The sequence below is a fragment of the Globicephala melas genome, chromosome 15 (assembly GCF_963455315.2).
Source record: "Globicephala melas chromosome 15, mGloMel1.2, whole genome shotgun sequence".
In the NCBI taxonomy this organism is placed as follows: domain Eukaryota; kingdom Metazoa; phylum Chordata; class Mammalia; order Artiodactyla; family Delphinidae; genus Globicephala; species Globicephala melas.
The window spans coordinates 3427883-3451861 of NC_083328.1; the positions used below are offsets into that span (position 1 = coordinate 3427883).

Consider the following 23979-nt stretch of genomic DNA (forward strand, 5'->3'; position numbering starts at 1 on the left):
CCCGGGGACACAGGTGGTCCATGTCCTCTCTGTGAGGACTGAATGACGACAGGGAAATTATGTTTCTTTTCTGACAACTTCCTGTTGGTGAGGCCGGTGGGGGGCTTCCTCCCTAAGGACGAGATGGGAGTGAAGGTGGGTGACAGCCCGAGTCCCTGAGGCTCATGAGTGGCCGAGCGGGGCCAGACCAGCCTTCATGCAGGGATCTCTGAGCTGACGCTCAACAGGGCAGCTTCACAGGAAACCGAGGCAATACCAGTTTGGCCCAGTTTCCAGGAGCGCAGGCTTCTGCACGCTCCCAGACTAGAGCGGGCCTGGGCGTAGGAGCTTCAGGGCAAGAGCGTTTGAAAAAACAGCTTGATTCCACCGCAGTGAGAAGCCCGCGCGCTGCAGCGAAGACCCAGCGCAGCCAAAACTAAATAAATAAATGTATATGAAAAAATAAAAACAGCTCGATTGGGTGCAGCTCACACACTGCACGCAGAACCCACTCGGATCGTCCAGGCCAGTGGTTTTCAGGAGACCCGGGGAATCGTGCAGCTGCTGCCAGCCGGTGGTTGGGCGTTCGCATCGCCTCCGAAGGAAGGAAGCCCCGCGCCCGTCTGCAGGACCCCCACCCCCGCCGGGCAGCCACCAGACTACTGTCGCCTCTGCAAAGCAGGGCGAGAATTCTGTGCAGAGCTCGGGCGCTTGCACGGAGCCTCCCTTGGGCTGGTGGGCGGTGGTTTCCAGCGCGCATCCCCACCTCCGGCAGGAACCCCGACACACGGGCAGAGTGCGCTTGGGTCCAGCCTGAATGTGGAGTGCCTTCAGGAGAGTAGCTCTAATTGCAGAACACGCTCATTAAAGCTCCAGCCAGGGCCCTAAACCAGAACGAAAATGTTCCAGGGAGAGAAGTAACAGTTGGCAAACTCGGTGGGCACCCTGGGGAGGCATCTGTTTAAAATTAAGCAGCTTCCTGGTATTTTCTCCTCCTCCTGGGTAGATCAGCTGCCTCAGGATAATTTTTGGAAGAGTGAGTCAGGAGATGCTTTTGAAATAGCTGTTGCTGTAACTAATGTGAAAATGTTCATGGTTAAACCTTAGTTGGAAAATCACCGTTCCAGTAGGAAACTGTCCTGCTGCTATCAGTTATGGATGGCAGTAGACTTTGCCACTGATGACATGCCCAAATCCCTGACCTATAAAACGCTGTGCTTTGTTTCACTGAAACCCCAGTCTGTGTGCATGTGCTGTCTGTCTAGCGTCTTGGATTTGAACCGGAAAGCGTCTTGGAGGTGATCTCTCCTGCCCAGAGCATCCAGGGCTGCAGAGGGGTTACAGCAGGTGGTCCCACAGCAGAAGTCAGGCTGGGAAGCAGAGGGAAGGGGGCCTGACGATTCTCCCCGGCATCTGCCCCCTCAGCCCAGGGCCAGGCAGGCACTGACCCCCGCCCAGAGCTCTTCTCTCCGGATCTCGTGCCTTTTCTCGTCTTCACCCTAAACCCCATTTTCTGAGATTCCCTGCCTGTCTTGTGACCTCTGTCAGAGGCCAGAAGCCACAACCTCTTTCTAGCTGGTATTGACAGTTGTAGTTGTAACATGATCTTGAGGTTGTAGTCCGATCTCATGTTAACACAGGGACTTGTGCCATGCAGGAAGTCAGAACTCCACGCGCCTCTGGCAGAGAGTAACGCGTAGCTTGTTTTGTTAATTTGCAGCAGTTGAAGGAAGAGACAAATGGTAAAGGGACGTAGAAACTCTTTTTTAACTGTTTGTCAGCACTACTGCCTTCCTACCTAGCACTGGTGGAACAGGTGTGTGTGCGTGTGTGTGTGCGTGCGTGTGTGTGTGCGCGCATGTGTGTGTGCGCGCAGACCCCCCTGCTGTTCAGCCAGTCCTGTCCTTCACAGGTGGAGCTCCCCTCAGCCACGCTCTGCTCACCTGTGTGGAGCCCTCAGCCAGTTCCCAGGCTCGGGGACACTGGGCCCATCTCGGACCTGGTGGGGATGCACGTTGACTCTGACTTACAAAAGCTGACCAGCGTCTGGGTCTGGAGAGACCCTCGGCCTCAGAAAGCATCTTAGGCATGTGTGTGACGTCACTTTCTAGCCAAAAGACTGATGGAGGAGATTTCCATTGGGTGGTGGGGAACCTAAAGAAAGTGGAAAGGACAGCAAACGTTTCTTGAACTGGCTTACAAGAAGGAGATGGCGGGCGATTTTTAAATAGCCTGGGGCGGCCCTGTAAGCAGAACCGGAGGGAAGATGTCGCCATTCCAGACCTCCCCACCCGCATCCCTGACATTTTGGTGTTTAGGCGGAATTTCCCAGAAGCAAAACAGCATCAACAGGAAAACAGCTTCTGTTGCACAGTATGAAGATCCCTCTGTTCTGCTTTTGGATTTGGAAATACAAACCGGGTAGCCGGGGCTCCCGGTGTCTTGGTGTCTCACTGCCTGCTGCAGGGCTCCACCTGGACAGCCACATGCAGCCGCTCTCTGCTTGGGTCTCTGGAAGAATCTGTACTGGCCAGTGAGGCCAGCTGGAGTTCCTGATTTTCCCTGTGAGATGCAGGCAGGGGCTCTCAGAGTAGACGCTTGTGCTGCTGAGTCATTTCCTGAGAGGTGGGTCTCCCCGGCGGAAGGCTCGCGAGCACCCCCGCTGGGAGCTGGGCTGCCAGGTCACCACCTGCCATGTCCCAGAGCCTGTTCTTCAGTCTTGTTTCTTCAAAGTTTTTTTTGTTTGTTTTGTTTTGTTTTTGTTTTTGCGGTACGCGGGCCTCTCACTGTTGTGGCCTCTCCCGTTGTGGAGCACAGGCTCCGGACGCGCAGGCTCAGCGGCCATGGCTCACGGGCGCAGCCGCTCCGCGGCATGTGGGATCCTTCCGGACCGGGGCACGAACCCGCGTCCCCTGCATCGACAGGCGGACTCTCAACGACTGCGCCACCAGGGAAGCCCCAAAGTTGTTTTAATAAGACAAAAGGGAATTGGATTGAAGCAGTGCTTGCTGTGTGGGTGGGAGGTGGGAGGTAATTGGCTACTTAGACAGTGAATTGAATTGAATTGAATAGAACTGACTGGACCAAATATCAGGGACTTTTCGGTGTGCACCCTGTGTCTGCTAGCCACAGTTAGCCTAAAACTTGTGGATAACTGGTCAGTTTAGAAGATGTGCTTGACGAGTAATGCCCTGCTTTACAGGTCAGAGTTTGTGGGAGGGAGATGAGCCCTGGGTTCCAGTGCGCACACAGGGACGGACTGGGGTTTGCAGTGGCCTGGGGCGGGCGGTCCCTTGCCAGTAGAGGAGACGAGGCTCGGGGCTCGTGAGGCCAGAACGGACGGTGAAGGCAGCCAGTACCCTCGGGTTCCAGGCGCTTCCTCCGAGACCCCCGCTGGCGCCTCTGCAGGCAGCGCTCGCTTTCCATCTTCTGGGTGACGGGCATCTGTCATTAAAAAGCTGCCCTGGAGGTGACCGTGGCGTTTCGGTTTCCCAAGGAGCGTTCTCTGCGAGGTGCTGGATCCACGAGGCGAGTGTGGCGGACAGGAAGCCGGCTGGCCATCTGGAGCCCGTGTGGGAGGGGACACCAGGGGACCTGTCCGGGCTGGAGGTCTTGCTGTCGCACGCATGGTGGAGGGAGCCCGGTGCCCTCGCCGGCCTGTCCCGAGGGAAGCGGAGGTGGTGTGGTTTGGGCGCAGGTTTGGGTACGTGTATGTGCGCGGCGTAGTCGGAGAGCACACTGGCTGGTGACGGCGGGCGGCGTAGACGCGCCGGGACACCTCTCCCCTGCTGGACCTAACGTCCCGCTCCCCTCCCGTTGCAGGTGCACCTTCCGCTTCCCCAGCACGGCGATAAAGATCCAGTTCACGTCGCTGTACCATCAGGAGGAGGCCCCGGCGTCTCCGCTCCGGCCGCTCTACCCGCAGATCTCCCCGCTGAAGATCCACATCCCGGAGCCGGACCTCCGGAGCCTGGTCAGCCCCGTCCCCTCCCCGACTGGCACCATCAGGTGAGTGGCCCGGCCCCCTCCTGCGGTTGCCTCTGCAGAAGCCACGGCCCTGTGCTTTAGAACGCGGCCGAGAAAGAGGAAAGTGATATGGGTGTTCTGTGTTTCATACGATATCAAGTATGTTTCTGGAAAATTGCCCATGGATGGAAATTTTGAAACTATTTTAAGTGCATCAAGGGACCTGAGGACTTAAATAAACTCTCTGGAGAATTCTTTTATAAAGTGAAGAATCACTACTTAATTAGTCACTTTTCCGGTTTGAAATTTTATATACGAGGGTCTTTTAAAACGAGCTTAGGTATCAGTTTTTAAAGACAGTGAAACTATTTAAAAGGAGTGTTTGTATACCAGGATTTGGTGGACTAGGTTTTTCTAAACTTTATTGGTAGCAATCCTTTGCAAAGTTTTAGAAGTTAATCTAGATTTTGAAGAAAGGGAAGTCCTCGAACTTTCTCATCCTTGGCGTGTTATACAGAGAGGGTCCCTGGGGGCAGGTCTGAGGGTGAAGTGTGTAGCCAGAGACTGGGGAGGGGACTGGTGAGCTGTCCCCTCTGAGGGGCACGAGTACTTTTGCGACAACAGGGGTCCTATGCCTTCTTCCCCTTCTGTCGTAAAACATGTTGAACGACATGGACTTGAGGATCGAGATTTAATAAACTCTAAATAGTTTACCGCTTCATTGAGGACATTTTAAAACAAAGCTGGCCTTTGCCTTATTGGTGTGTGCGGCCTTGGCGATGCCATGAGCACCAGTGCATTTGGTGCTGGGGCCTCGGTTCCTGCCACGCACTGCGCTCGCCACCGCGGACAGGGCTTCGTCAAACGTCAGCCCGTGGAGGAGGCAGAGCGTGTCTCGGTGTCGCCATGAAGCCGGTTTCGGCCTCACACGCCCCCTGAAATGGTCTCGGGGCCCCGGGGTGCCTCTGGGAACCACACTCCGAGAAGCACTTCTCAGCAGAGCTCGAGCTTTGCGTCCCTGAGTCTTACCAGGTCTCTCCTCTGGCTGACCAGCCAGGCTCGTGGTCCCTGGTTTTGCACCTTTAAGGGTTACACTTAGAAGCACAGATGGGTTAATCATGGCATCACCATTGGTTTCCCTTTTGCCTGTTGTTTTCCTACCGTGATGTGTGGAGTCATTTGCACTGAGTTGCTCGGAGTCAGTTTCCTCGCGAGCCAGTGAGCGGGTGGGCGCGTTTCTCTCACGGAGAGAAGGTTCAGGGACGGCTTTGAAATGTCACGGACCTGAGTTCTGGTTCTGGCCGCATCTCCAGTTGGTGGGAGAACTGGGGGCAGGTCCCTGCAGCCTCCTCGGGCTTCGTCTTCTCCCTCAGTGAATCCCTCCAACATCGCAGATGTCTGGGACGCCAAAGAGGAGCAGTGAGTGACGGAGACCCGCTGTATGCCAGGCCCTGCGCTCAGCCGCTGGACGTGTGTTATTTTATTTAGTCCTTAGGGATTTACGAGATAGATTTTTTTTCTTTAGTTCTTTTCAGGTTTCCAGCAATAGCTCTGTTCTCAAACCCGAAATTTAGCATGCCATCTCACTGTTCTTGCAGACATCTACCTTGAAAATAATCTAAAACATGAGAGTCCCACTGGAGTTAACGATGAAGTTGTGCTATGAAGATGCTCTCGCACTTACATGTGTATAATTTATGTGTAGATAAAAAAATTTGTGTAGTAAAATGAAGCAGCCACTTTGGAATACAGTCTGGCAGGTCCTCAACATGCTAAAGGGTTACCTTAACCGCCCAGCAGCTCCCTGGGTCGTGAGGTCTCCGTGGAAACTCATCCACAAGGGTTCATGGCAGTGTTATTCATAGCAGCCCCCAAAGTGGAAACAGCTCACGTGTCCATCAGCTGCTGAGTGGAGAGAAAATGTGTTACAGCCACAGGGTGGAGGCTGATCCCGGCATAAAAAGGGATGAAGTGCCGACACCCGGTACAACGTGGATGACCCTCGAAAACATGATGCAGAGTGAAAGCACCCAGTCCCCAGAGACCACACATGGTGTGATTCTGTTGATATGAAATGTCCAGAACGGGCAAATCCTTCGGGAAAGAAGATAGGCTGCCAGGGGCTGGGGGTTCAAGGGAGTGGGCTGCCCACTGTCACGGAGTTTCTTTCTGGTGGTGGAATGAGGTGATGGTCACACAAGGCTGGATGCACTAAAAACCACTGAATTGTACACTCGGAACGGGTGAATTGTGTAGTGTGTGAATTCTAGCTCAGTGAAGCTGATAAAACTTGTATGCGCTGACACCTTTATCCAGTAGCACCTCGGAGCGGCTGCAGGAGCAGTGGCCAAGTGTGTTTTACGTGCCATAGGGAGCCAGACAGGCGTGTGGGCCTCCGGGTGGGCCTCGGAGCCCTTACACGCCTGGTGAAACCAGAGCCCGAGGTCAGCCTTAGCGTGGCCTGGGGCTGCGAATAATCAGTTCGTAATCCAGCCACATCGACGCTTTTTTTTTTTTTTGGCGACGCTTTTTAAGAAAGAAAAATGTTTTGGTTTGTACCTGGAGGTCTTCATAAAATAGATATAATTCCCAGTAACATTTTGAATAAAAACAGTGGCCAGCAGGCTGAGCTAGTGCAGCAGCTCCACGTGCTGCGGCCGCCTGTGTGTTAGGAGGCGCCGGCGGTTCTAAAGGGGCGTAGATGGTGTCACTGAGCAGAGTGAGGCGGGTGTCCCTGCGCAGTTCTGGGAAGTCGCGGCCATGTGACTGTGGAGACCCCGGGCCCGAGTGGGGTTGGGGCGCTGGGGCGCCGGGGCACTCGCCTCTGGTGTTCGTCCGGTAGAACAGCTTCGCGGGGAAGGTAGTAACTTTGAGACTGGCTCTTTCACTCTTGGGCCTTTAAGTGTCACAGAAAAGGATTTCTGTTTACATCCGTTTATCTTGGCGCCGCGGAATCCGATTGCCCGCTGGAAACCTCAGAGGCCCTTGAGGTTTCGCTGCCCAGATCCTTTTCCTGCGCGCCCGGCGCAGGCGCGGGGCCGGCGTGTTTACAAACAGCTGCCTCCCCCAACCCCGCCCGGGCACCCTCCCTGCGCCCGTCGCCCATAGCAGGTCCCTGGGGAAGAGGGCGGGCTGGGAGACCCCGGCCGGCAGCGGCCCGCGCCCCGGTCCCCGGCCGGGTCCCCGTCCCTACGCCCGCCCCCTCCCCGTGGCCCCCTACGCAATCCCCGCCCCGCCGCGGTCCCCATTTGGAGCGTCTGAGCCCGCTGCCCGGTTGGCCCGCTCTCCCGGCGGCTCAGCTGCAGAGGCTCGCAGGCCTCGGCCCGGGTCGGCCTCCTCCGGCTCTGCGCCCGTCCTCTCGAGGTGTGGGGAGCGGCTGCACCTGTAGGAGCGGCCCCGCCCTCCCTGCTGACTCGCCCCCGCCCTCCTTCCCCAGGTGGCCGGGCGGGGGCGGGGGCGGGTTCTGCGGGGTTTTTTCCCTGCCCTGAAGTCCTCCACCCAGAAAATGAATGAACTCTCTTGTTAAGAAAAATGCTGAAATTCAACCAGAGAAAGGGAGCAGCACAGAAAGAGAGCAGCTGATTTATACTAAGTTTTTAGAAGCTATTTCTTGAGGAAGGCGTTTCTTAATTTTTGTAATATAGAGATCAAAACCAAAAGTAATTTGTTTTGTGGAATTTGGCCAAGGTTAGCGGAACCCTGTAGGAAATAAAAATTAAGCAACCAACCTCAGAACCTAAACCACTTTTAACCATGACCTTCCAGCCCAGTCCTGCTTCACTGCTGCGCGAGATTCAGCCCTAACTCACTTTGCAGTGTTAAGTGCCTTGAGTTGGGAGGTTGTCGAGTTGGCTGTTGGAAGGTCTTTGTGTTTCTGGCAAACTTTGGATCCTTCCTTGAGAGTGATTTATTCTGTTGCGAAGTTTCCAGCTGCAGCGTTGCCTCAGTTCCCCCGAGTGACCCAGAGAGGAAGGTGCCTGCACAGTGGGGAGCCCTGCCTGGCTGGTCTGGGAGACCCGCCGTCAGTGGGTCCCGCACCTGTATCTGCACCCGTGGCCCTCGCACCCCCCCAGCCCCACTCACACCCACCTGGTCCCTTTCCCCATCTGAAAACTTGGGAGAAATAAAAATTGGTTCATCTACACAGAAGGGTGCGGCCCTCCGTGTCCTTTATAGTCTCCTTCTGCCTGCATCCGTGCCCGGGTGTTTTTGGGCTTTAAATTGTTGAGGGGAGGCTGACTGGGCTTGTGCTTCAGTCTCGTGTGCATTGGGGCAACTGTTTCCCTGCTCTCGGGCACGTCTTCGGGGGATGGGCGCCGTGTAATGTGTTCCGGGGTGTGCCTTCTGGGCGAGGCCCGGCCGGGTGCCCTGCCCCCGAGAGCCCTTCCTTTCCAGATTGCTCCTCTGGGTTTCCGGAAGCAGGCAGAGCCTGGAGGAAGACCTGAGGGAGGCATGGGCCCCCCGCCCGGATCTGCCCTCTCCTCAGAGGGAGATGCACCTGGTACTTCTGGGCTCAGGCCTGTTCGCTTATTGTTCTCACTGGGACAAGGTGTGTTTCATAAATGAGTTAACCTTTTAAAATAGTGTCCCGGGATTTCACAGCACTGAGTGTCTCTTAGTGAGCACAGGTGTTCTTAAGAGACTGGCCTCTCTTTCCCTTTATTTTCCCCCGGATTACAGAAATATTACAATATACGTGCACTCTACAAAATTGAAATGTTTCAGAAAATAAAAATCGTGCAGTGACATTCTTGGAGAGATGTCCACGTTTGCAGGTGCATCTTCTCTGAACATGCCCGAGAGCTTGTCTGACGGGTGTGAGTACTTGTGGCCCCTCCCCAGAAAGGTCCCTTGGAGCTCAGAATGTCCTGCAGCTTGCTTTTTCTCCTGTCCCTCTGTGTCTCGGGCTCCTTTCTGTGTCACTGCATCGCTCGTGGCTGCACAGTGGACTGTTTGACGTGTCCTGTATTTGATTGACCAGTTCCCCACCAAGGGCTAGGCAGCTGTTTCCAGTTTCTTAGTCTCCTGGGTCTGAAATCGCCTCTCTGAAGTGTCTAAACGGTCCGTGCTGAGGCCGTGAAACCCTCAGGTTTGATTATTTTGGTTAAAATACACTTGTTAGGGTCGTGAGCCACAAGATTTTAAGAACAGTGATAAAAATAGAGCTGTGGGCTTCCCTGGTGGCGCAGTGGTTGAGAGTCCGCCTGCCGATGCAGCGGACACGGGTTCGTGCCCCGGTCCGGGAAGATCCCACATGCCGCGGAGCGGCTGGGCCCATGAGCCATGGCCGCTGAGCCTGCGTGTCCGGAGCCTGTGTTCCGCGGCGGGAGAGGCCACAACAGTGAGAGGCCCGCGTACCGGAAAAAAAAAAAAAAAATAGAGCTGTTTCTGACATACACGCCGGACCTGTGCGGTGGGCTGGGAGCTCAGTACATCCGTTCACCTCCACAGTGGTCCTGTGCGGTGTTGTGTTGCTGTGTGGTGTCACAGCCTTGCCATCCCCACTTTGCAGATGGGAGACGGAGGTTCTTCTCCAGCAGAGCGGGTAGAACGGCTGGGCTGCGCGTTCAGCAGGTGCCCACAGGGAGAGAGGTGGTACTGATTTCATTCGTGTTTTTTAAAGGTTTATTCATATCAAAGTAATATGTGCACGTGATCTAAGAAAGCGGAAGATTCTGCAGGGCTGGTGAGGACAGAACAGCCCCTGGCCACGCCCAGCCTGTCCGCACGCCCCTCGGCACCTACTCACCTTCTGGTGTCTCAGTTTCAGGTCATCATACACTGACTTCCTGTGGGATGGAGGACTTGGCTTTTCCTCCCACCCCATCAGCCCAGCGAGGCCACATCAGAAGTGTTGGTTGATGGCCTCAGTGCGGCTGTGTGACGGCTACACTGCTCAGCCTCTCCCCGGCCTGCGCTCCCGGGAGTTACAGTGGCCCCTTCTCTGTTTGGTCTCCTGGTACCTGGGCGACTGGCACATCCTTCCCATTTACATCGTCACCTGGGACCCAGGCCTCCTCCCACCTGGCCCCGAGGTGCGGGGGGCGCCTCTGACCCTGGGATCATCTTCCACACCATCCTGGGCATCCCCTCTCTCCCAGCTCCCCAGTCTTCCCTTTCTTGATCTGCTCCTTCCTTTTATTGGACAACATCTTCTAGTCCTGAGGAAGGGGACAGGAGAGGCAAATTTTTTAATAAAAACTTCCACATCTGGGCTTCCCTGGTGGCACAGTGGTTGAGAGCCCGCCTGCCGAGGCAGGGGACACGGGTTCGTGCCCCGGTCCGGGAAGATCCCACATGCCGCGGAGCGGCTGGGCCCGTGAGCCATGGCCGCTGAGCCTGCGCGTCCGGAGCCTGTGCTCCGCAACGGGAGAGGCTACAACAGTGAGAGGCCCACCTACCACAAGAAAACAAACAAACAAACAAAAAAACTTCCACATCTGAAAATTATCATTATTCTCCATTCACACTAGGTAGATGTTTATCTTGAGTAGAGAGTTCTAGGTTGGAAACGTTTTTGCTCAGAACTGATGTCGCTTTCTAGCTTGGAGCGTGTCTGTTAAGAAGTCTGATGCTCCTGTGATCCTGGCCCTTTTGTACATGGTGTGTCCCCCTGGGAGCGGTGGAGGGGGGGGCTTGGGTCTCCGGCATCCGCAGCACTGGCCCCGTCTCAGCGGGGTGCCTAGGAGGGGGCTGGACGTTTAATGGGACCCTTCGGATCTGAAGACTCACTTACTGCATTTCTAGGAAGTTATCTTCTTCTGTGGCGTTCCCTCCCGCTGCGTACTCGTCTTCTTTTCCCACCTTGTTCTTCCTCTGTCCGTCCCTTTCTCTTTTCTGCTTTTCTCAAGTTTCTCCTTCCACCCTTTATTGAACTTTTATTTCTCCTCTTTTTAAAACTCATACGAGCATTTCCTCGTCCTCCAGATGTTCTAATCGTGTCCTGCTGTTGCGAGTGCAGCCCCTTCACCTCTTCGGGGCTGTGATCTGTGATCCTGCCGCTTTGTTTCGCCTTCTCCCCGGCAACCCCCTCCCCGCCGTCTGGCGTCCTCCGCGAGCCCCTCCCCTGTGTGTTCCCCGTGTCCTGTCTGGCCCAGCTGCCCTCCATCCAGGCAAACGAGGCACAGGGCCAGGGTGGAGGGGCCGCGCTGCCCCCACGCCTGGGCGGCCCACGTTCCCACCTCCATTTCAGATCCATTCCCACTTCCTTGTTTTTTTCAATTATAATTTTTTTCTGTTGAAAAACCCTTCTACAACTTGGAATCGATTTGAGGCAAATTGTGCCATGAGCAGATTTTCTTTAAGTGGCTGAAGCGCTTTATAAACAAGTAACAACGAAAGAAAATGTTTCTGGTGCGGGACCAGCAGGACTTCCGTCCCGGGAGGCTGGCTCGGGAGGGGCAGGACCCAGAGCCTCCCGCCTGCGCGCTTTGCTGAGGCCCAGCCGGAGCCGGACCACCAGGCGTCTGAGCGGGGCAGCAAGGGCCACGCCGTGGGCACGGCAGGAGCCCGGACGAGGCTCAGCGCGTCTCTGGGGACAGTGGCCTCTGGTCAGATCTGCTTTTCTCAGCTCAGGCTCTCACCCTCGCAGTGGGCCTGGGCGCTCTCTCTCCGTCAGGCTGCTGTGAATACAGGGTGCAGAGTGGTTCCAGGTATGTCTTGGGCGGTCACAGGAGTCATGTTCTGGGCCTGGACTGTCCCAGGGCCCGGCATGTTTGTCCTGGTGAGACAGTGGCCCAGATGCAGGGCAGCCACTGGCAGGACAGGCCAGCCATGAGCCATCTCCACTCCTGACCCGAAGCCCTTCTTGCCTGAACGGAAATGTGACTTAGGAATTGTTTTTCCGTAAAAGGGGGGTTGGGGGGGGTCAGTGACTGACGTCCTAAAGTGCGTCTCCCACGTCGTTACCACTTTCAACCTCAAGGTGGGAAGAACGGTGTTTATCATGTGACGTCGGGTAGTTCCAGGCTGCTTGGCCCCTGCTGCTTTACCCCGTCCACAGATCAGGCTTCCCCACCCCGGGCACTTGGGGGGCCCCTGCAGCGGGCAGCTCTTCGCTGAAGCCTGGCGTCCCAGGGGGCCCGGCATTTCCTCTCCCCCACCCGTCTAGAGGCAACGTGTGTGTTTATGCTGTAGGAATCTTTCCTATTTTGCTGATTGTCAGGGACTTTGCAGAGGACTAGGAAACTCCCTCGGGGGACACTCAGTGTCTTGGTCGGTTTCCCAGGGTGGGACACGCCCCCCAGACGCCCAGACACCCCCCCCCCCACACACACACACACCCACGAGGCCCGCCTTTGACTCGCGTGTTCTCAGCCCAGAGGCGTCCTGCTCACCTCCTTCCACCTCTGCTCCTTCCCTCCGGGCATGTGACGCCAGGGTGGCTGGGTACCAGGCACAGCCCTCTGGGCCGAGGCCAGCCTGCAGTGACGGCTGAATGGGGTTTATTGAGGTCTGTGCGGTGGTGTGCGCGAACGCACGTTCTCCAGGCTGGGCCTGCTGGGCCCTCTGGGCATCAGCGGTGCCCTGTCCCCGCGGACGCTTCCCCAGGAAGGGTTTGTCAGCACAAGCTGGCGCACGTCGTAGAAAGTGGCGTGGAGCTGCCCGGCCTCTCCTCCCGTTTGCGAGCCCGCTGTTCATTATTTCCACTAGAAATCATTCTGTGGGAACGACAGACTTCTCTCTGGGCTTTGCTTTCTGAGAGTTAGATATAAATGTTCTATGATCTTTTCCAAAATATGGACTTGGGACAGGCCATGGCTCCCCGGTGCCCAAGCCCAGAAGTCGCTGTCTGTCGTCTGCACTGGTCAGGGTGCCCCGTGGGTCACACAGGTCAGATGTCAGCGAGGTTTTCCCAGATAAGCCCTGCACTGTCTGTTTCCACCAACCTGGACGTTTCCTGATCTGTCCTGAGGCCAGTGTGTTTTCGGGGGACGGTTCTCGCCCCCTGTGGTCAGAGCATGGGCCAGGCGTGGTGTTTCGGTTCACTTGTGTGCAAGTCCAGAAGGGGCGCTGAACGTGTCTGGGACTGGAGCTGGCGAACCGGCGCTTCTGTGCTGGCACGTCCTGCAGCACCACGTCGTTGGAGGAAGCAGGGCAGAGAGTCTTCAGGGACCTCCTCCCCCCAGCCCCCATCAGGGTTGCACCTTCATTGAACCACCGTGTGCCATGGCATTTGGTCCCCAGGTGGATGCATTTGGAAGACCTGATGCTGAGTGTGTGAGCGTGTTACTAGTAAGATGCTTCCTCTCCCGTCCTACCTTACTTTATAAGCTGGGGTTTTGTATGTTTCGTTCAAAATGAAGTTCAGAAAGAGCTGCGTTTATACTGCATCCTACCTTACGGTCGGTCGTTGGTTAAAATTTCTATACTCACAGGACTTACTGTCTCCATGTTTGGGGAGTCTAGGGGAGAGGAGAACAAGAATTCTCAAAAAAAAAAAAAAGGTTCCTTAAAATTTCTACATAGGTTGCAGATTCCTGACCAAAAAGGGGTAATTACTGACTGTAGTGGAATTCACCATTCATATGAGCTGCCAGTGTTTTATTTTTTCGTTCTTCCCTTCCCGTGTTTACTAACCATCTCCTGAGCCCCTCCTTCAAAGCCACAGACGGCTCCCCCCTCTGAGGAGCTGGGCAGGGAAGCCAGTGACGGCAGCCCAGCCGGAGACGAGGCTCTGCGTGTGTGTCCGGGAAAGTGGCACAAAGAGCTTTCACATGAGCTTGACTTGTGGGGATTTGGGGGGCGTCTTGTCATTCGGACAATGGCGGGAATGCCTGGGCACGTTGGGAGCATGGAAGGTGACTTCCGGGGGTGCTGGTGGATGCGGGCAGGCGGGGATGGGCAGAAGGAGGGGGGCAACCCCGCGTTGTCTGTCAGCTCTCAGCAGGGACACTTTTTACCTGGGTTTGGGACCCACTTTCAGAGCTTGTGAATACTTGTAACTTACAGAATCAGAATTCCGACGTGGCTTGAAGGCCGCGGTCCACCTTGTTAGCAGGAACTGGGCCATGCGCGTGGCTGGCGGGCCCCGCTGTGCCAGCTGCAGGGCAGCGGGCACAGACCACAGACGGGTCAGGCCGTGCGGGCTGAGACTGGGAGTGGGAGCCCCGATGTTTCCCGCCCACCGATTGGTCTGCAGCTTCCAACCGGAGAGGAGCTCCCCTCCCCCCACCCCGGGACCCGTGGGTTGAGGCGGCGACCGTGAGGGTGGGCGCCGCGGGCCTGGGAACCGGTCGGGGAGGCGGGCACTGTGCTTCCCCGCGTCCTGGCCTCTCCTCGGGCGCCATCGTGTGGCCGCCACCTGCCCAAGTCCCCTGGCCGCCCTCGGTGCGGTGTCAGGACAGTGGGGATGGGGCAGTGCCATGAGCTCCGGCCACCCGTGCCGTCCGGGGGTCCGGGCGTCCTGTAGCACCGGGCCCACCTCCTCGGCTCAGGGTCAGAGCTCAGGATGTGTCCTTTCTCTCCGCAGCGTCCCCAACTCCTGCCCGGCCAGCCCCCGAGGGGCCGGGTCCTCCAGCTACCGCTTCGTCCAGAACGTGACCTCGGACCTGCAGCTGGCGGCAGAGTTTGCCGCGAAGGCCGCCTCGGAGCAGCAGGCCGACGCGTCCGGAGGGGACAGCCCCAAGGTCTCAGCCCTCGGCGCGTTGGCCAGTGACCGGGCGTGGGGTGCTGGCGTCCCTGCCCCTCCCTCCCTCGTCCTCCCCTCGTCCCGTCCACGGGGACGGGATGGCTCCGAGCGTAATTACAGTCTCTGAGAAGAATGTCAGGCTCTCGCCTTACAGCCTTGTCTTAGTTCGTTCCCATCTGACAACTGTTTTTAAATCAGTTTGCAGAGGAGGTGAGAAATTTCAGAATTAAACTATGAATAAGCCTAACTTTTACCCCCATGAGGGAGACACAGCTCTTCCTAGCTTAAACCGCATGGATTAAACCAGAGGAGGTCGTGGGGACTGGTTTTAGCGGATACCCTGCAGATCTGCGCACTCACTGGAGGGTTTTCTCTGTGAGCAGGTGGCCTGGGGCGGGGGAGGTCGGACCAGAAACGTCTCTCCGGGCTAACCGCACGCTGGCTGTGTCCTCAGGACGAGTCGAAGCCGCCGTACTCCTACGCACAGCTGATCGTGCAGGCCATCTCCTCGGCACAGGACCGGCAGCTGACGCTGAGCGGCATCTATGCACACATCACCAAGCATTACCCCTACTACCGGACGGCCGACAAGGGCTGGCAGGTGCGGTGTGCCCGGGCCCCGACTCCACGACCCCCGGGGGCTGGGGGCTCGTTCCCCGGACGGCCGTGTCGTGTCCAGAGTGAGCACCCTCTTGGGTCCGGAAACGTTCCCACGCTGGGTGCACCAGCTTCTCCTGAGCTAACTTGGAAACACGCTGTCCCCGCTCTTTCCAGACGGTTTCTTGTGTGGGTTCACAAGACCGTCGCCGGCCTTGGCCACAGCCAGCGTGTCACAGCCGCTCAGGCCTCCTCCGTGGCCACTCTGTCCCGTTGGCTGGTTGATTCAGCACGAGCTCTGAGCTGGGCGTCTCCCAGGCCAGCGTTTGTCCTTACGTTTCGCTTCCTGTGTCAGGGGTGGTCGTGAGCCTGTGCTGAATTTTCACAAGAAAAACCACTGTGAAACCCCTGTCCTTCCCCAGTGAGCTGCCCCCGCCCCCGAGGAGGCCTCTCCGGCCGGACCTGGGGCCGTGCTCTCCCGGCTGCTGTGCTCGGGTCTGACCCGCCGTGACCAGTGACTCCCTCTGCTTTGCCCACAGAATTCCATCCGCCACAACCTCTCTCTGAACCGCTACTTCATTAAGGTCCCTCGCTCCCAGGAGGAGCCCGGGAAGGGGTCCTTTTGGCGGATAGACCCCGCCTCCGAGGCCAAGCTCGTGGAGCAGGCGTTCCGGAAGCGGAGGCAGCGGGGCGTCTCCTGCTTCCGCACCCCCTTCGGGCCGCTGTCATCCAGGTAAGTCCCCGCCCCTCCACCCCGGGGCCGTGGCCACTCAAAGCTCTTCACTGGATTTTGGGGAGACCGGCTCCGACCCGGCCAGTCCTGTGACAGGGCGTGAGCAGGCGCGGCAGCTGGCCATCCACGTTGGCTCTCGGACGCTGGCATGATGCACGGTGGGAATGGGGGGAAACGGAGGAACGGAGGCGGACGAGGGCCCCCTCCCGCTCACCTGACTCGACCACCTCTTACAGGCCCTGTCCCCAAGTAAGGCCCCCTTCTGAGGCCCTGGAGGGTAGGACCCCGGCATGTCTTTGGGGGACACAGTTCAACCCCGTGACCAACACTGCTTGTCACGTGTAGACAAGCCCGCCGGCCAGCTGGCAATAGTGACGGGGCCTGCGCTGCGTGCCCAGCGCTACCCAGGGAACCCCGCGTAAAGAGTGTCTGTAAGGGGGCCGTCCTCAAGGTCACACTGGCCGCTGGGAACCTGCTCTTGTGCTGGTGGAACTTGCACTGGGGCGGTGGGGCTCGGGAAGGGAGCCCCAGGCCAGGAGGAGAGCTCAGCCGGAGCTTGGCACACGCCACGTCTCAGGGAGAGAAGGCAGGGGTGCCTGTGCTGCGGGTGGAGGAGCAAAGCCGGATTAGACGGGCCCCGATGGGGGGTCGGGGCCGCCACAGACGTGAGGGCCGGAGAGTGACCCGGTGGCCGCCAGGTTGAGCGTCAGAGCAGTCAGGTGAGGCCGCTAGGCCTGCATCGGGGACAGTCTTGCTGTCCAGCCCATCCCGGCAGTGCTCTGGGCAGGAGCCGGGCAAGATGCTCGATTTCAGACCCAGGCCAAGTGCTCTGTGGATTGCTATCTGTGCGAGACAGAACGGCTGGGCTCCCAGCGTGTGCTTTGCTCTCCGGGTGTCGATTTGTCCCGGGGGAGGTTGGTGCCCATCCCAGCAAAGCTGCTGTTTTTCACCCGGAAGCCCGAGCCGCTTTCCTGGGAGGCCGGCCCGGGCCTTCAGGAGGTAGACGCTCTGGATCGTGGCCTCCGCTGGGCCTTCGAACGCTGGGTGATGTTACGTGTACCGGGCGGAGTGCCAGGGTCGGAAGCCCCTCGCGAGGACACAGGAGCATCAGGAAAAGTTGGGCAAAGGCAGCACGTAGGGCACGGGCGTTGAGACGTCTCCTGTTTTGATAAGTGCCGTCTTCGTTTCTTGTCGTATGTACTCACTGCTGTGGTCCTGTCTCCCCACTCCTAGGAGCGCCCCAGCTTCACCCACCCACCCCGGGCTCATGTCCCCACGTTCCAGTGGCCTGCAGACTCCAGAGTGCCTGTCCCGGGAGGGCTCACCCATTCCGCATGACCCTGACTTTGGGGCAAAGTTAGCTTCTGTTCCCGAGTATCGGTATTCCCAAAGCGCACCTGGTAAGAAGGGTCTTGCCCTCTGGTCTGATGTGGCGGAACTCGGCGCCGCGCCCCACGCAGGAAGGGGGCACGCGGGGGTCTCCGCTGACCCGCATCCTCCTCCGCAGGCTCTCCTGTCAGCGCCCAGCCGGTGATCATGGCCGTGCCGCCCCGACCGCCCAATCTGGTGGCCAAGCCCGTCGCCTACATGCCGGCTTCCCTAGTGACGGCCCAGCAGCCCTCGGGCCACGCCATCCACGTGGTGCAGCAGGCGCCCCCTGTCACCATGCTCAGGGTGGTCACCAGCTCCGCCAGCTCTGCCAACGGCTACATCCTCACCAGCCAGGCCTCGGCGGGGGCGGCCCACGAAGCGGCGGGCACGGCCGTGCTGGACCTGGGCAGCGAGGCTAGAGGTAACGCCGCCACGCAGTCCCTTGGCGGGGACGTGGGTCTCCAGAAGGTGGAGCCGTCAGCTTGGGCCGGGGGGCTGCAGAGCCCAGGCGTGGGGCCCAGGCTGTCTCTGGGGGACAGTGGCTCCCGGGCTGCGGCCTCTCCGCCCCACTCCTGTTTTTCGGGAAGCGCGTCCCATGAAGCAGCACTGATTGTCCTCTGAAACGCTGCTCCCTGTGCGCAGCACCTCAGATGCCCAGCGCCCCCAGGTGCCCCTGAACTAGGTACGGGGCCTCAGCTTGGGATCGGAGGAAGAGTCCTGTAGAACCCCCAGCAGGGGTCCTTAGGAGGCGTTCAAAGTCAAAAACAAAGTCCTGAGTTAGAAATCTGGATCCCAGGGAATTAATGAGGTAAATGTTGAAAATGCAACCAGTGCTGTCAGAGACCCTCGAGGGAGCGCTTTTGAATCAGGCGGCACTACTGGCCCCTGATGGCTGAGCTCAGCGGCTGCATCTTCTGTAAGACCGTCCTAACAACACATGCGTTTTGGGGAAAGAAAACTAAGTTATGGCTCCAAGTGCAAATCCTTTCATTCCAAACGATACGCTTTTTTTCTTAGATTAAACTTGCTTTGGTTAAAGCGCAAGGTATTTAAATTTTTTCCTAAAGCCCTATTACTTGTTTTTCTCTTGTTTCATAACATTCCATCACTGGAAGTCTTCTGTTGAGAACCAGGGTCTTTTCCCAGTGTCCCTGCTTCAGGGCCCCCTTCCCCACGTGGACAGGCTCAGGCTGAGACGCCTGTGAGCGCCACCGCGGGTGCCATGAATGTGGCTCTGACGCACGCTGTCCCCCGCAGGCTTGGAAGAGAAGCCCACCATCGCGTTTGCCACCATCCCTGCCGCCAGCCGAGTGATCCAGACGGTGGCCAGCCAGATGGCCCCAGGGGTCCCCGGACACACGGTCACCATCCTGCAGCCGGCCACACCAGTGACCATCGGGCAGCACCACCTTCCGGTCCGGGCCGTCACTCAGAACGGCAAGCACACCGTCCCCACGAGTAGTCTAGCCGGCAGCGCTTACGGTGAGGCCCTGGCGGGCGTCCACTTCCTGGCCTTAGGCTGTGTGGTTTGACCAGGGCCAGTGCAGCAAGAACGTTTTCCCAGTTAAGGCGGTCATCCGTTCAGTTTGTCGAGCACCTGCTGTGTGCCGGGCCCTGGGCGCGATGCCAGGGCGGCCCCGAGGGAACGGGCAAAACCCCCAGCTCACGGGGCGCATGCCCTGCGGGGGCAGAGGTCAGAGAGGGGAGTGACAAGGCACTGGCACCCTGAGCGCCACGCAGGAGCGTGTGGGGAGGGCTGGGGGGAGCTCCTGGTGCAGGCAGGCCCTGCGGGGGGCAGAGGTCAGAGAGGGGAGTGACAAGGCACTGGCACCCTGAGCGCCACGCAGGAGCGTGTGGGGAGGGCTGGGGGGAGCTCCTGGTGCAGGCAGGCCCTGCCGGGGGGAGGCGGAGCCAGCGGGGTTCTAGAGGGATCCGCACACAGGCAGCAGCAAGGAGGAGGCAGGGACGGAGGCCCCGGGGCGGGGGGTGGGCCGGGGTCCGGGAGGGGCTGGCAGCCAAGCGCTGCTGCCGGCTTTGCCCAGAGGCGCCCAGCGTGCCGGGGAGCTGGGCCCCTGCGTCCCTCGGCCCTCGTGTGGCCACGCTGGCCTGTGTTCAGGACGGACGGGCACTGCTCCCAGCCGGCCTCCCAACGTGACTCTTTCTCCTCCGCCCTAGCCCTCGCCAGCCCCCTGCAGCTCCTCGCGGCTCAGGCTAGTTCATCCACCCCGGTGGTGGTCACGCGTGTGCGCGAGGTGGGGCCTGAGGAGCCGGCAGCAGCGGCAGCAGCGGCGGCCACCAGCACCGCCGCCACCGGCGCCTCCGCTTCTCCCCCCGGGGAGCCCGAGCTCAAGAGGTCCCGAGTGGAGGAGCCCATGGGGACTGTGACCACGCAGGCCGGGGCGATTGCGGCCGCCGGCCCACAGGGCCCCGGGACCGGGGAGTGACGTCGCCAGCGTGGAGGTGGAGTGGGACACACGCCAAAAGGAGTTCCGGAGCTGGGCCAAGGCGGCCGACACCACCGCCGCTCGGGACCGAGATGAGAGGGCTCCACGCGGACCGAGCTCGGTGCCAAACGGGCAGGACACCACCGTCCACGTGCACCCGGACACACTCATCCTCCCGGCGTCTTATCTCCTGCCCCTGCTCTGGTTTAAAACAAAAACCCATAAAAACGTTCAGACAGCTGATTGTACGGTTCTGGGAATTCTTTGTTTTCGTTTCTTTCTCCCCCCAGCAGCACCTTTTCTCCCCATGCCTTTCGTCAAGGGCGTGGGGAGAAGGTGGTAGCTCAGCGTCTCCGGGACCACGTCCAGGCGGCCCCGACCCCGCACAGGAGCCAGGCTCCCAGAGCAGCCGTCGCCCCGAGGACGGGACAGAGATGCAGCCTGGTGCAGACGGGCCTCCAAAAGAGAGCACAGGCCTGGGGATCCAGCCCTGTTTGCAAGAGATTGGAAAGAGGCGAGAGAAAGGCAGCGCCGCCCGATTGCAGACTGTCCTATGGTTTCTTCTCCTAAAAGTGACGTAGAAAGTATTGGCATTAATGGGACGGAGGGGAGGGGCTTGGTCTGGCTTTGGGCCCCAAATGTTTCTGGTTTTGTTGAAACACGGAATTCAGGCTTCGTCGTCAACCTGAGACAGACACAGAAGGGATCATCTGTTTTTGCGGTTTTCATCTGTAGATGGTTTAGCGGCCGTAGGTCTGGACTTCTTACTGGCATTAATCCCACGGAGAGTAAACCTGCCGCTCTGTCTGTTAACTTCAAGAAAGACTGACGGCCTCCCGGACTGGTGTTCAAGGCAGAAAGTTGTTCACACGAAGGTCCACCTGAGCCGGCGGCTGCAGCGTCTGACCTGCGTCCCGGCCACACGGGGGACATGCGGCCACTGGTCCTTGGGGGAAGGAGGTGGCCGCTCGACAGGACTGTCACGTCGAGTGGCCCCCGTTTCCCAGTGACTCTGATGGCCGGCTGCCACGCGGCCGCTCACCAGGCTTTATCCCCAGGTTCCAGTGTCTTCACTGCCCGACAGCCTGCCTGGCGTTTCCCATCGGAACCGTGTCTGCTGCCCGCGGCGCCGGAGGCCTTGGGCTCGGCCCGCAGCTCGCGCCGGCTCATTGGGACCCCCTGCGCCCCCCGGAGACGTGAGCAGACCAGGGGGAGCCTGCAGGCCTTCAGCTTCGCTGGGAGCACGTTCTCAGGAAATGTTACGCACGTCTCTGAAAAGTGGCTTTCAACTTGGCCTGGCGCCCCGCGTCGGACCTTCCGCACGAGCTCCAGGGGCCCCGGTGGAAACAGTTCCTCCCTCACGGAGCGCCGTCCGCATCAGGGCCCCGACGGCAGCGCCACCGCAGGGCCAGGTGTGGCCAGGTGCTCTAGCTGTCGCGGTTGTCCCCGCATGCCTGGCCCGGGAAACGCCTGGTCCGGCGTCCGCGGCGCTGAACCCCACGTGGGAAGCAGCTCTCCTGTGACGTGGCCAAGACGGGGAGGGGTGGTGCCTCGGCCCCGTTCCCGCCCGGTGGTGAGAGGCGCTCACGACCCGCTGACGTTCTGTGTTGTGTCGCGTGGACTGTGTCTTTGGCCGCGCCTGGTGTGTGTGGGCGAGTGTGAGAGCGAGTGAGGCCAAGGCGGGCGCCCCGACGCCGGGGGCCTGGCCCCCGTGGGTCCTCGGCCAGGGCTCCGGGGCGGCCATCGCTTCCTTCCCCTTCGTTGCTGCTCGGTCCCGGGGCCGCGCAGGCCTCCCGCAGGGGCCTTTTGCTCGCGAGCTGCCCTCCTCGGGAGAGCTGGCGCCCCCCACGGAGGACAGACGCCCAGGACAGCTGAGGCCACTGGACGCCCTCAGCCCCGGGCCTCGCTGCTTGGTCTGGCCAGTCTGGCCCTGACCCTGTGCTTTCCTGACGTCTGAGCTGCTTTGGTTTCTGTCTGTTATCAGCGGCGATCCCACTGTTTATTCTGGCCGTGGTTCAGGGAGAAGGGAGTGGAGGGGGGTGACCGGAACCGGAAGGGAGACAGGACAGGGTATCCTTCGGTGACATTCTGCCACGTGGAGAGCTTGTTCCTTTTTTGCTCCTTCTGGGAAGGAGAAGAAGGGACCCTGTGGAGCCTGGCCTCGGGGGACCTACCACTCCAGGCTCACGGTATGCTTCCGGATGGGCCTTTGGTCACCTGACCAGATGGCATGCGTGGCTCCTGCCAGCACTTGTCCTGGGGCTGGTAGCCAGGGGGCCCAGGAGTGGCCAGCTCCCCAGGGAAGACGCATGTCACGGCCGGAAGGGTCGCCGATGTCCTCAGATGGTTCCACACCCCCTCCCCCCGCCAGACCCGTCCAGGGGAGCAAGGGCAGCAGGCCAGAGCGACAGCGGAGCTGCCGCCCTCAGGGCCCGGCGCCGTGGCCCGCCACAAGCATGCGCTGCGGTGCGTGGGCTGAGCCAGCTGAGACTGGGACAGGAAGCGCGAGCAAGTCGACCTGGCCTGATGGTCGTGTCACTGCAGCCTCAGGGCACCCAGGGGCTGGGGTCTGCGCAGAGGATCAGCCAGGCGGGTGCAGCTCGGGGCGGGGCACTTGGGCCCCTCTTGTCACGGCGGCTCCCTCTTTATCCGGGTACCTGGGTCCACCTGTCTGGCTGTGCTTGACAAGTCAGCACCTTTACCAGTGCCAGATACAGGGAAACATGCTCTGCACAGGAAGGAAGTCACGAAATCACTGCTGTTAAACAGCTGAGCGTCTCCCCCAAGACAGTTGGGTCCAGCGTCGGAAGTGGGAAGGGCTGCACCTAGGAGCTCATCAGCTGCGCCGGAGTGAACACCGAGTGTCCCTCGTCCGCCACCTGCAGCTCTCTCTCCACGTGAAGCTCCCAGTCACACAGCGCCGTCGAGGGCAGAACCTGTGATCAGTGCTCAGACAGTCTATCCCGCTTCACTTCTTCTTAGGTCCGTAAAGGGTACACAGCCTGCATTCCCCATGAGATGAGAGTCGTGCTGGGGGGCGGGGGGGGGGGGGGGGGCGGGTCCCTAGGCCGGGCACCGTCGTCTCTGCCTGCATTCCCCATGAGATCAGCGTCGTGCTGGGGGGCGGGTCCCTAGGCCGGGCACCGTCGTCTCTGACTCGCTCGCTGCAGGGGGGCCTCCGGTCTCCCTCCCAGGGCCTGGCTGGTTCATGTTGGGGGTTTGCTGTTTGTGGGAGTTTGGTGAGAGTGGATTTCTGAGTTGCTAAACGTGCATCGGTGATTCTCAAGCTGGAAGGGAATGGGTTTGTGGGGGGCCCCCGGGCTGCCTGGCCCCTTCTCTGGACCTCACTGGTCCTGGCGAAAGACTAGTTCAAGGTCGCAGACATCGTTCCGCTAATGCTCTTACTTCCTCTAAAGGTAGCTCTGCGTGGACCATTCCGAGTGAGATGTGCATCTCCTGGGGCGTGTTGTGAGATCTCTTGGACAGAAACCCCTTTCTTTGGCCGCTTGGAGTTCAGAAGGAGGAGAAAGACTTTTTTTTTGGCTTTTTACTTTGGTCAGTTTCTTCCTTTATGCAGACAAAGAACAGACCAAACGTGAGAGCGTGTTAGAGAAGAGAGGTTTGTTCGCGGGGCTTTTAGGCTTTAGACTTCCAGTTGATGCAGGGGAATGAGCTGTTTTTCTCCAAATGCCTCAAGTTCTGCTCTGCCCTGGGATGGCGTCATCTGGGATGAGGGACCGTCGTGCCCCCGGGAACGGGCTTCGGGCACCACAGACCATGGCGGCCGCCCCTTGCTTCAGTGCCGAGTAAACAGTGCGCTGCTTGTTCTAGAATAAGTTACCCAAGATGATCACGAGGCTCTGCAAGTAGAAACGGCCAGAGTCGCTAAACCGAGGCCCCGTCCCCGCGTGGCTGACAGTGAAAGTGGCTTCTCCACGGCTGCTCGAAGCCGCCCTCGTGATACCTCCGCCAAGAGACCATGGTGTTTAATGAGAGCATCATTTAAACCATTCACACGTGCTGCTGTAAAGGCGGGAGGGCCCGAGAGGGAGGGAGGGCGGCCCGGGGCTGGGGTGCGGTGGGCACAGCGGTGGTTTCTGTCCGTGTCCTCAGGTTGCTGCCCCATGTTTTAGAAACTACTCTCATCTCCCAGGTTCCTTTCTCGAGGTCTTGTTTCCCACGTTAGGGTTCAAAGTGCTCAGGACACAGCTCCGCCATTGCGTGTGTGCCCGCCCTTCCTGCCGGGGCCCCGCTGCTTG

General features: G+C 59.2%; 1 protein-coding gene across 1 annotated transcript in view; it reads left to right on the top strand.

Annotated features, from left to right (window-relative positions):
* The window catches only part of FOXK1 (forkhead box K1), a 61333-nt gene extending 38581 nt beyond the window's left edge, over positions 1-22752 (top strand). Inside the window, exons 2-9 of the mRNA XM_030846616.2 lie at positions 3802-3987; positions 14417-14573; positions 15030-15176; positions 15712-15905; positions 17139-17305; positions 17413-17697; positions 18534-18758; positions 19452-22752. Coding sequence (XP_030702476.2) covers positions 3802-3987; positions 14417-14573; positions 15030-15176; positions 15712-15905; positions 17139-17305; positions 17413-17697; positions 18534-18758; positions 19452-19720 — 1630 coding nt within the window. The 3' untranslated portion in view covers positions 19721-22752. The remainder of the gene's footprint in view (positions 1-3801; positions 3988-14416; positions 14574-15029; positions 15177-15711; positions 15906-17138; positions 17306-17412; positions 17698-18533; positions 18759-19451) is intronic.
* Positions 22753-23979: the final 1227 nt, after the last annotated feature.